This window comes from Protopterus annectens, chromosome 2.part1, assembly GCF_019279795.1.
Source record: "Protopterus annectens isolate FY-2018-M chromosome 2.part1, PAN1.0, whole genome shotgun sequence".
In the NCBI taxonomy this organism is placed as follows: Eukaryota; Metazoa; Chordata; order Ceratodontiformes; family Protopteridae; genus Protopterus; species Protopterus annectens.
In genome coordinates this window covers 578,240,831-578,252,791 of record NC_056729.1, presented here as the reverse complement: position 1 = coordinate 578,252,791, position 11,961 = coordinate 578,240,831, and the positions used below count along the sequence as shown (strand labels likewise).

General features: G+C 38.1%; 1 protein-coding gene across 2 annotated transcripts in view; it reads right to left on the bottom strand.

Annotated features, from left to right (window-relative positions):
- Positions 1–11,961, bottom strand: part of EPHX2 (epoxide hydrolase 2) — a 3,146,492-nt gene that overhangs the window by 174,618 nt on the left and 2,959,913 nt on the right. For both annotated transcript variants that reach the window (XM_044062350.1, XM_044062351.1), the window contains exon 16: positions 3,728–3,797. In XM_044062350.1, coding sequence (XP_043918285.1) covers positions 3,728–3,797 — 70 coding nt within the window. The remainder of the gene's footprint in view (positions 1–3,727; positions 3,798–11,961) is intronic.

The following is an 11,961-nucleotide window of genomic DNA, read 5'->3' as shown; positions in this document are numbered from 1 at the left end:
GACACTCCATCCATCACTGCTTTGGTTGATGGCCCATGACACGGTCAAGATAACACAATGCATACACTACATATGTCAGGTACCTGTATGGTTGTGTGGACTACCCTGGCATGTTTCACCTTCCACATGCTATACATCACGCACATAGGTACACGCCCATACTTAACTTTCATGACATGGTTGGTACACCCGGGTAATACCCGTTCAACTGTGACACATCCTGACAAGTACGGCTTGGACCGCATATGTGCGGATTTTGGCCAACTGCTCTGATCATTGCTAGAATGCCACCTTTTCCTATGTCCAGGATGGGATATATTCTAGACACATATCCAATTGTACTGGACAACACATACCCAGAGTCAATGCTATGGATAATACTGTTCCTTTAAGCCTACATGTTGCCTTATTGTTGTAGCAGTTTATATGCTCCTTTTGTTTTGTTTTCATGCTTATTCTATTTCCTGTCACATATGGTATGTTAAATACGGACATACCTATTGTATGTGACTATTACATGCGTTGTGGGATATAATTCTGTCATACGGTCGCTAGATATTTACATTTATCTTGGTTTTGTTATGGACACATTTGCCCAGCTGTGTACTCTCCCTCACAATGTGGGACAGCTGGTGACCCTGACCATTGGGCTGGATGTAGCTATTGGCGGCGCGCTAACATGATGTGTTTCACTTCCACTTGGTATTACTATCTACACTGCGTTGGACTATGGGCATACGGTTTTCAATGTCATTTGTTCGAGGGATGGGGACCCGTTATTCCCTACCGTGCATTTGTGTCTGCTTCTTCATTTTGTGTTTGCAGGAACTGTCTTGCATGCTTTGCATATGTTTCAGTATCCACGGACACTGACAGATGTAATTACTATTGCATGCAAATTGTTATATACAAGCATTTTAGGTTGCATGTCGACAGCTGACATTTCCACACCTCCGTGCGGCACTTCGACACGCCCTATGCACTCTCGCTTGTTTCCTATGCATGTGGCTGTGGCAGCAGCGCGCCATCATTAATATGCATTTGGCGCTACTGCACCATCTTCACACCACACGGTCGGCGCAAGCCTAACGCCAGCCTTGCGCCGAGCTTCATGAATCTCTGGGCATGTCTCTCACCTGAAACAGAATTCGTGTTCATGGATAAAACAGGAGAAGCGCCACTAGTTGTACCCAATTCAGTCTCACTCCCCGGCTCCTGGGTTGAAGTGCTGGGAAGGGGGGTGAATAGACACTTGGGACAAATCCGAAGCTTGAGACAAGAATGGTGATTGTTCAATCCTTTCCATTCTTTTATTTAACTGCTGTATTAATACAGTCAGTTCACCACTGGATTGCTCAAGTGCAGTAGCAGCACCCGCTAATGTTCCGTCCATCATCGCACACTTAAAAACCAACAAAGTAGCCATGATAAATCACCACAAAGTGGCTAATATATTTTATTAGTACCACAAATATTCTTTTAATTTTTTTATATAAAATATATCATCCACCTAATGTTTCAGAATTGCTGTGGGTCATGCAATTATTATTGGAGGAAGTATTTTACATCCAAAATATAAGTTATGGAAATATTTAATAATGTTTGTGCATAAGACACATGCACATACACACACACCAAAACAGACTGATGCAGGGGCTGAGAGAGACAGTCTTCACACATATACAGAAGCTTACATAGACTCATGCACAGAAAGTTAGATACACACCGCATCTCACACAGACAGACACACACACACACACACACACACACACACACACACACACACACACACACACACACACACACACACACACACACACACACATACATACACACACACACACCAAATATAGGCAGATGGAGTACCACAAAAACTTGCAGAGATTTGCACACACATGTACTTGAAATGTTCCCAGCACTTTTTGGACCCAATAAAGAAATACATTTATTTTCGATCATTTTGGTGTCCACTACATACAGTGCCAAGCATCAGAACACCCTCATCCATCAACACACACACACACACACACACACACACACACACACACATACACACACACACACACACACACACACATCCAATCGCACATGGCATGTCCTTGCAATTGCTACTTCAATCAGATCTTTTTTTTTTATTGTGTATGTAGTTTTCAATGCTTGCTTGCTAAACTCAGCTTTCTCTGAGCCTTGGGTAGTGATGAGAAAGGAAAAGGCAATTCCTTATAACTGCTGCAACAGTTACCTGCTATTTCCTATTTCAATAAATATGGCTTTCTCAGAGCCTTGGTTTATAAGGAGAAAGGAAAAGTCAGGCATATGTAACTACAGCTGATGTTATTTAATTTTTGTTTAGTTTAATTTTACAGTGTTTTTATGTCCCTCACATTACTTCACTAACCAAGAAAGATTGTGGCAAGTGAGGAGAAAGGAAATTGTGGCTCTCAGAAATACGCTGCTGTGCTTTGCTTTCTTGATGGATTTGCACTGTGTTTTTTTTCCAAAAGTCTGCAGCTCTGCATTAAATCATTGTAGATGCTGAACATCAAATGAAGACTGCTCAGTTTCCAAGTCCATTATATGAAGACTGTTAAAAACTTTGATATCATAAAGACTTTGTGGAATATACCAATAGGACAGTGTTACACATATTTCAAAATTAGCAGTATTTATTCAAATATGTGTAAAAAAAGTTTAAAAACATAAGATGCAAGCCCCATAACAAAAATGAACGACAGTTAAAGGTGACAGAAGTACAATTTCTTTGGACATATGGGCAAAACAATATATAACACATATAACACAGAAAAAAGAAGGCTAGGTAGAAAAATTAGACATTACATTATCCAATGAAATATGGAAAAAAAGTCAAAAACTAAACAAGGAATTCTAGGAAATGGAGAGTGGAGTAACACATGAGCAGTTTACACATGGTATTCAACCATCCGGTAAACTTCATGGTGGGGGGGGTTGGCAATAGTTATTGGAGATGTAAAAATCCTGAAGACATTTTTTATCATATGTTTTCAGAGTGTCCAAAACACTGGTAGTTGTAACAGAAACTGATGTGAAATAAAATTTGTGCAGATGTCACTATCACTATTGTATTTTTGGTATAAAATTCAAATAGGAAATGTATCAGACATTCACATTCTTAGTTCTGTGCTAACAAGTGTTTCAAACTAGTATTGTTAAAGAATGGAAAACCAGCATAATCAGTACTCAAAAAATTTGGAGGGGGGAATGCAAAATCTACTTAGGCAAGTATTAAACACAACGAAAGGAAAAGCACTTAAAAAAAAAAAAAAAATAGAGGACACTGTTTTTTTACCTTTTTCAGTATTAGTTTATAAAGGGAATGTATTATGTAACAAATGGCATCTTGCATTGCATGGCAAAGATTTAAACATAAACATGTCTATACTTCTGTACAAGAACTAGTTATGTAGTACATGTAACACAATTGTACAACAAGGCAAAACTTGTAAATAGTTGGTTTAAAAGTTGTTTTTAGCTGAAAAAAAATATGAATTAAAATACAGTATTATACAACAATGAACTGATTATAGCAAAATCTGTGGATTATATGTTCTTATTTGAATTCTGATTATGTGTTTTTATTGGATATCATTAAAACTCAAGGGAAAAAAGTATAATAAAAAAATGCAAATTTTCAGGAAACATGCACATAAATAAGATGAGTTTCATACTATTACAACAAACTCCTTACCTTTCTTTCTGCAGCAGAACAACCCCAGCACCAATTTTTCTCTATGTTCCGGTACCAGTTCAATGGACCCCTGAAGTTGGAGAAAGAAAAAGAGAAATAGTATTATGACAAGGGAAGTTTCAACCTGAGATTCATAGAGACAGTTTTATTTTAAAGAATGTGATACAAATTGCCACTAAAATCCATTATATTATTGCTGTATCAGACTATATCTCTCTATTACTTTTCTGGCAATCTAATATACCTGTAGAAAATTTGTGTTGGCTTGTGAATCTACAACTTTATCTACAAAATGTCTAACATCTGTTTTACTCTAAGATGGTCAGTCTGGCTCATGACTATGGTGCACATATCTGATAGAATGTAACTGAAAGGTTAGCTTCATTACAACTGGCATATGCATAAGTTATTAAGGATGGTATAGAGTTTTTTTCCAAGTATTATTCATCTTACATTTGGATGTGCTGCAGTATGACTCAGTAAAAGCAGACAGACAGACTGTTTGTGTCTTTTGGCTTTTCCCATTTAGGGGTCGCCACAGCGGAACTCCGGTCCGCTAATGATTGGCAGTTGATTTTTACGTACCGGCTTGCCAGGCCTGATGCACAACCTTCAACGAAGGTACGCCCATTCATGCATGTCTCCACGCAGAAGACACTCTAGCTGAGAATCGAACCGGACAGCGTCTTACTGTGAGGCGACAATGCTACTGCAGCACCACAGACAGTAACAAAGTAAAAATATTGCTAGTAATATGGACAAGCACTTACTGCCTAGATTCGTTATATATGCACTACACCTATAATTAGCATTGTTTCACTCTCTAATATGAATAGTTTTTATATTTTTGGTTGCCTACTCATTTGTGATGGCCACAACTACTAAGGGTGGTACACATTTTCCTTGTATGTTTTGAGATTGATTTTTTATTGTATCCTAAATGTTTTATCATAGTCTTGCAATTATACATCTGTGTTGCTCATTTTTATATGATCCTATTCATCTAGGCTGTGCCTGTAAATGGACCATTGAGATCAGTGCACTACCCCAGTAGATAAACAAACAAGTAAACACATATATGCACATAAATACATAAATAAATACCTACTTTATAAAGAAGTAAAGAAAATGCAATAAGTTACAAGTGTTAGTTGAGGGGCAAAGTACATTGGAATGGAAGATTTCCCTAGCAGTTATATAATATGCAATCTGCCACTGTACTTTTAATCAAAATTACAAATGAGTGGACTTTTCAAACATATATCATTGATAATTCAGATGTTTGATGGTTAAAACAGACAGCAGCAAAGGGATGTGCAGGTTAAACACTCTGGATTACCGAGTGGCTCACAGACAGGATGCAGGAAATCAAAATGGTGGAAGTTATGTGTACAAAGAGACAAATCACCAGTTGAGTATCCCAGGGTTCTGTGCTGGGACCTCTTCTGTTTGGCATCTACTTTTCTGAAGTAAAATCCAATATCAAAAGGCTCTGCATGACTAAGTTTGCAGATGACTGCAAGCTAAGGGCAGTCACTGAATCCCCAAATGGCTTAACCATCCAGCAGGAAGGTTTGTACCAAATAAATAACTGGTGCCAAATTCATGGACTGAAACTGAATTCGAAAAAATGCAATTTTGTATCCGTTGGTAAGTCATCTACCCCATGGGACTACCACATCAACAATACACCCATAACAGTTGACCCAGTTGTTCAGGATTTGGAAACTTATGTGGACAGTGATATAACTTTTGACCAACATGTACATTGTTGAAAGAAATTCCTTCTATATCGCACAGCTTATAAACAAAGGGATTGTGTCTTGATCTAGGGAAGTCATTGCCCCTCTTTACTCAGCCCTCATTAATTGAACAAAATGCCCCCATTGGCACTTATATGTCCAGACACATGCAACAACTGGAATGCCCATAGAGTTACCTTACTAAAAGGACACAAGGCTTAATCAACATGTCTTATATGGACTGACTCAAAGCCCAGTCACTATGCTCGGTATCCTACATACTGAGAAAACTTGTCCTGTGTCTCTCATACAAGACATCCTCTGACCCAATACTGATAGATTTACTGCACATCATCAAGTCAAATGGCATCAGAAATACTCGACCTAGGGATCTAACCTCTTCTGCAACACTGACCAAATGGTTTGGAGGAATAGATTTACCTCACAGAGGGTATTGCTGCAGTGGAACACACTTCCCATCCACATAAAACAAAGTTCCTCCTTGTCCTTGTTCAAGCACAACTTGGATCTATAGACGGGAAACAGAAAATGTACCCCAGGATTGCCCCCTTTACTACTGATGGACAGATGCAGCTCCTAAATGCTTTATCCCATGCAAGGGTCCCTGCAGGTTATCTGTGGTATGATCCCTCTTATTCTCACAACAGTTAATATAAAATTACTGACCATGGTACAAGTAAGGCCAATTTAACACCAAATAGGATAAGTTAATTTAAGCACAGAAAAACAAGCTGGCTTGGCTTAAAATGTGCCATTCTGTGCAACAACAGAGAGCATATTTGGTACATCCTTGACATTGCCATACAGTACACTGCATGTCTTCTTGTACACTGCTACAGCATGGAAAAAGCACATCCCATTCTCCTATAAAGCCCTGGAACCTTAAACACTCTATAGACTACAAACAAAGTAATTGAGACATCATTTCATCCCAAAGGTGGTGGTGTACATCTACAACGCAGGCAGAAAGACTGATATGTGCATGTCCAGCATCCTGCAAATTCATATGATGCATACATCTGGTGAATGAATGAGATCATATCCAGAATGACATAAGTCTCAATGTCCTCATTGTTGAATACAGATATCGTGCACAGGTGACAGACGTCCAAGTTACAGAATAGACAGATTGGTCTACAATGCTACCTCAAACTGTAAGAACTCTAAAAGCACAAGAGCTTACATGCTTCAGCATGAATCCTTTTATCTTGACTACATAAAAGTTCTAAACATATGAACTCAAGGAGCTCAATAATTTGTGGAATCATGTAAGTACTAAAAAAGAATCGTCCTGCTCCCCCTACCCAACACACAGCTTGCATCTGACATTCTATACCCCCTATCCAATCTCCCTGGGTACCCTTATAGCTCCTATCTGTACAATCCTCAGTATGCTGTTTTGCTGGATAGGCACCCTGACCTTTCAGGGTGTCAGTCACTGTTAGTAGTACAACAGGTAACACATTCACCTTTGGTGCAGAAGGTTGTGAGTCCTATTCCCACACCAGGTAAATTGAGTGCTGCCACTGCAGTGTAGCATAAGGGGTGAGTGTGCTGTCCTTCAGATGAGTCATTAAACTGAGGTCCCATCTGCTTGAGCTGGTTGTAGTTGGTTGTAAAAGATCCCATGTCACTTATCAAAAAGAATAAGGGTTCTTTATTTAAAACAAATGTGTACAATACTATTTTCAAACTTACATATTTGCAAATTTATACAGTATACAAATTTCCATTCCTTTCTGTTATTGTCATACAATCTTAGATATCTAAGTATTCATTACTAGGTTAAACCATACCTCTCAACCATACTGAATGCCTCTGTATTTACAGAGTTTGAGAGCAAAATAATGGGGTGCCATGAAATTTTGAGCGGCTCCTTCAATTCATGATTTTTTTCTTTGTTCTTATTTACAATTTTAAGTTATGGCTGACGTCATCATGCATCACCAGCATAACCTGCAATGTCATCAATGCACAGAGGCGTGTGATGACATCAGCTTCATGAGGCAGTGGCTGACTGCCTTTGATGGGAAAGCATTCACTAAACCGGAGATGGAGGCAAAAACACCATGCAATACTTAAGAAATGACTGTTGAGAAAAAGACACTTAATTTAATGAAGAAAACTAGCTCAAGGCCACGGGGTAGTAAGAACATTCCAAAAAGCACTTGAGCTAAAAAAAATCTGCCTAGTCTCAAGTGTGCCAGTAAATTCCACGAACAGTTCAGTCCTTCCCCGGCAAATGAACATCAACAGTACAATAACCAGTACACTAGGGTGTGCAATGTGGCTCAGACATGAAGCACATAGCTTAGTGTAGCTCTTGCTGTTGCTAGTGGTCATTTAATAATTTCTTCACGATTTATTAAACCCTTTGTTTTTATTTCTTTGTCTGTTTGTTAACCCAGTCATTTACAGTGGAATCCTGAATTTTAAGGGTAAATGCTATATTATCTATGAGCAATATGGAGCAGCTAGTCTCTGTCCATCTTCTCTGTCTCTCTGTAGATATGTGTAAAGGAGACTGTGCACCTTTACTTGCATGAACCAGTCCACCTGCATCACGGGAAATTCCTGAATCTTTCCCCACTAGGCACTTTCTTCCTTTTCATTTTAATAAACACTGCATGCCTTTTATTATTCTTAAATCAGAGTAACTTTAAGGAATGAAATGAAGTCATATATCTAATGTGTAACAACTTACTTGATTTACAGGTAGGCCTCCGGTATCAACTTTTTCATACGCATCCTTTGCATCCCACTCAGATCTTGTGCCATTTTAACTTGGTGCATCACACCCTTTTCACACACACATAAGAAAAAACAGCATGCACAAAACTGGACACATTTATAGCAATCAGATGCAATAAGTGCACCCAAGCCTTGTGCAAACCAGACAGCATGCATCACACCCTAGATCTGAAGCAATCACAGTGAAGCTTTATAGGGACAAGCAGCATTGTAGCTCATTCACAACATGCAATTCAGCCATTCATTAATTCCCATTCAAACTCTGCAGAAATCAAAATGCAGTCTGCCTAAACCAAAATGATGTACCTGTTTAAATGTATCAATGCAGTGGTCACCAACCTTTTTTGCACCATGGACAGGTTTCACATAAGACAATTTTCCATTGTCCAGCCATCATGCGCACATAATAAGCGTTGAGTGTCTATACCCCTGGAGGAATGTTAATTACATATTAACACACACCCTGGATGGCATTATTGCTCTTAGAGAATGGACTTCCTGTAAAATTGCTGTGTTGTACTTATTTATTTTTTTAAGTACTATAAATATATTTTTTTAATATATTTTGATGTAAAATAGTTCCTCTGCCTAAAATTTCAAACTTGTTATAATATATGTTAATGGTGTTGCAGGAACCATTTTACATTCAAAATATAACACTTAAAAATATCCAGGCATTTACTTTATTTTTTAGTCCCTTACTCCTAAATCGTTTGGTTTGTTGCCAGTCATTACAGATTAAAGTTACTAAATAATGGCATACATTTGAGTTTAAGACTATTATTTTTTTCAGAAAATTCATGCTAAATGAAATCCTTTTATTTAAGCAAGTTTGTAATTTTATAAGACCAGTAATTAAAATCTGTTCCTATTTCTGAGCCTTTGTTGCCTTTTTATTTAAGTGTTTATCCAGTTTTCTTCAGCTGAAAGGTTCAGAGGTATACAGACCTATTTATTGTGACTCTCTCTCACTCTTACACACCTCTATTTCAGAAAATGTATGCTAAAACAAATCCTAATAATCAAGTAAAATATGCTCATTTTTTTAGCTTTTGTCCCCCATTTATTTTAGGTTTATCCAGATGTTAGCGTTGCCGCCTTTCATTGTGGCTAAAACCGGAGTAAGGCCACACCCCTCACATCACCTATGAGCCCACACATTCTTGCCCCCTTTCCCACCCATGTTCCACCCATTTGTGATATCACTATGATGTCAGTGACAGGAGCGCCCACTTTTTTCATTCCTGATGCCTGCTTTCAGCCGATTTACTATGCTTTTCTGTAAAAAAGCATAGAAAATTAGCTGATTTAACAAACTCCGATAGTCTGTTTCTTTTTTTGAAACAAAATATTGGAGTTTATACCATGTTTTCAGGACTACCAGAGAATCAATTTGATTTCTGGATAGTCCGGAAAAAAAACAGATACATGACAACCCTACCAGATGTCTGAGCTAAGAGTCAACAGAGCATACCTTTCAACTACCCATATTTTTGCAGAATGTCCAGATTTTTGGCTCATATTTTGGTCCCATCCTCATAAAATATGTAGTTTTCTGGCAAATGACTGGGGATTGAAGTCATTAAATAATGACAAGCATTTGAGTTTCAGACTTCATATCATTCATATAATACATGCTAATGGAAACCCTGTTGTTCTTAGCAAATTTCTGAGTTTATAAAAGCAATATTTAAAAAATTGTCCCTATTTTTGGTTATTAGCCCCCTGTTATTTGTGGCTCTATCCAGATTTTTTGTGTGGATAGGTTCAGAGGTATAGTTGAAGGTACGCAAACCTAACTGATGCTGCTGCCAATGATCACTCTCACTCTTCACTCTCTGTCACTTACACACACACACACACACACACACACACACACACACACACACACACACACACACACACACACACACACACACACAGTCCCCTCTGCTTTCGTGCAGGCATTCACTCACACATGCAGACAGAAATATACACACACACACACACACACACACACACACACACACACACACACACACGCACACATTTTTCAGTTTCATTTATTTTTATTTTTCACTCGCTAAACAGCAAAAGCGCTGCTTACTGAGTATAAAATAATGACTCGATTGAGCTAACTGTTCACTCTCTCTCATACACACATACACAGACTCTTCTGCTTTCACACACATACATTCTGCTTTCATGCATGCATTCACTCATACACACAGACAGAATTACAAACACAGCCATACACATACATATACTTTTTTCTGAACAGTTGGGTGGCCAACATAAAAAAGTTTTTTTAATCTTTGCAAAAAAACAAAACCAGTCCAGTGAATAAAGAAAAGGTGCATCAAAAACAGTCCAAAAGTAAAATAAAAATATACACCATCCAAACACAGCCAATAAAAACAAAAAGCTTAAAACGCACTTCTTCAGACAGATGTTTGCACAAAAGTGCTAACATCCATTAATTTTTTTGTTTTTATTAGCCATGTTTGGATGGTGTATATTTTTACTTTACTTTTTTTAATCTTTCTCTGTGGCCTGGTACCAAATGATTCAAGGCCTGGTGGTTGGGGGCCAGTGTATCTGCTCCCTAATAGTAGCAGTAATTTAAGTTTGAATCGGTAACATGCACAAGAAAGAACCTATAGAAATCAAAACAAAATTTTGTTTGCATGACTAAAGCAGGCAGTTCGAGATCAGAGGGGAAAATATGTGGACAGCTACTTTTTACATATCTCTGAACCTCTGACCATTAACATCTATAACACTGTTCTTAAATCATAGACACTTTGTCATTTTTTTAAATGTACACCACAAAATATTGTGACCCATACAGCTAGTAATCAGGAAATACATGAATAGAATTAGCTGAAATATTTAAAGGTACTGTGTACCCTTCAACAGATTTAACTTTATGTAGAAAATCTGCAGATCTTGGAGGAGCAAGGCAAGATTTGTAACCAAACTTCATAGCAGCACTATGCCCAAACCGTAGCAGTTACAATGTATACAACCCAATGCAAAATGCCACAGCCATTAAAAATATATCTTGTCACAAACTTGGATGAGATCAACAGGTAGTTTTTTTTTTTTTTCTGTTTGGTTTGCAATGTAATCTTTCTCGAGTACCTGACTTCAAATTAGCTGTTGTGTTCTCCCGATTTCTCTCTGTCTCTCTCTGCCATAGTCTGCTAACACTTTCTCCTTCCCCCATCTTAGCCTTCTATCAACCCATCCCCATTTTTAAGTGTGTGCATGCACTTTAAACTCTGTATTAAAATACTGCCAAGTAAGCAAAATGTCCTCCTGAAGCCAAGTTGCACTGCGATAGCTCCTTCTACTATATTTCGCACTACAGTTCAACTCTTGTGGCCAAGGCCCAGGGATGAAAGTATACCTGCTGCCATGTGGACTCTGAGAATAGGTAGAAAGATTTAAAAATAAAAGTAAAAACAACATCAGTTCAATTGTTTACAGCTGCATGGCACAACCTGCCCAGAAGTGACTTGCAACACAGCTAACCGATGAGAGAAGGCATTGCATCAACAGGACAGCATCAGTCCACATTGACTGCTCAAGTTCCTTACATTTAAAGAAGGGAGGAATCTCAATAAATAAGTGAATCATTGCTGGCGCTCACTTAGAAATCTCACTGGCAAGGATTTCCTGAGGAAAACAAGAGATCGAGGTTATGGTCCTTTATGTTTTTTCTGATTAACAGGAATT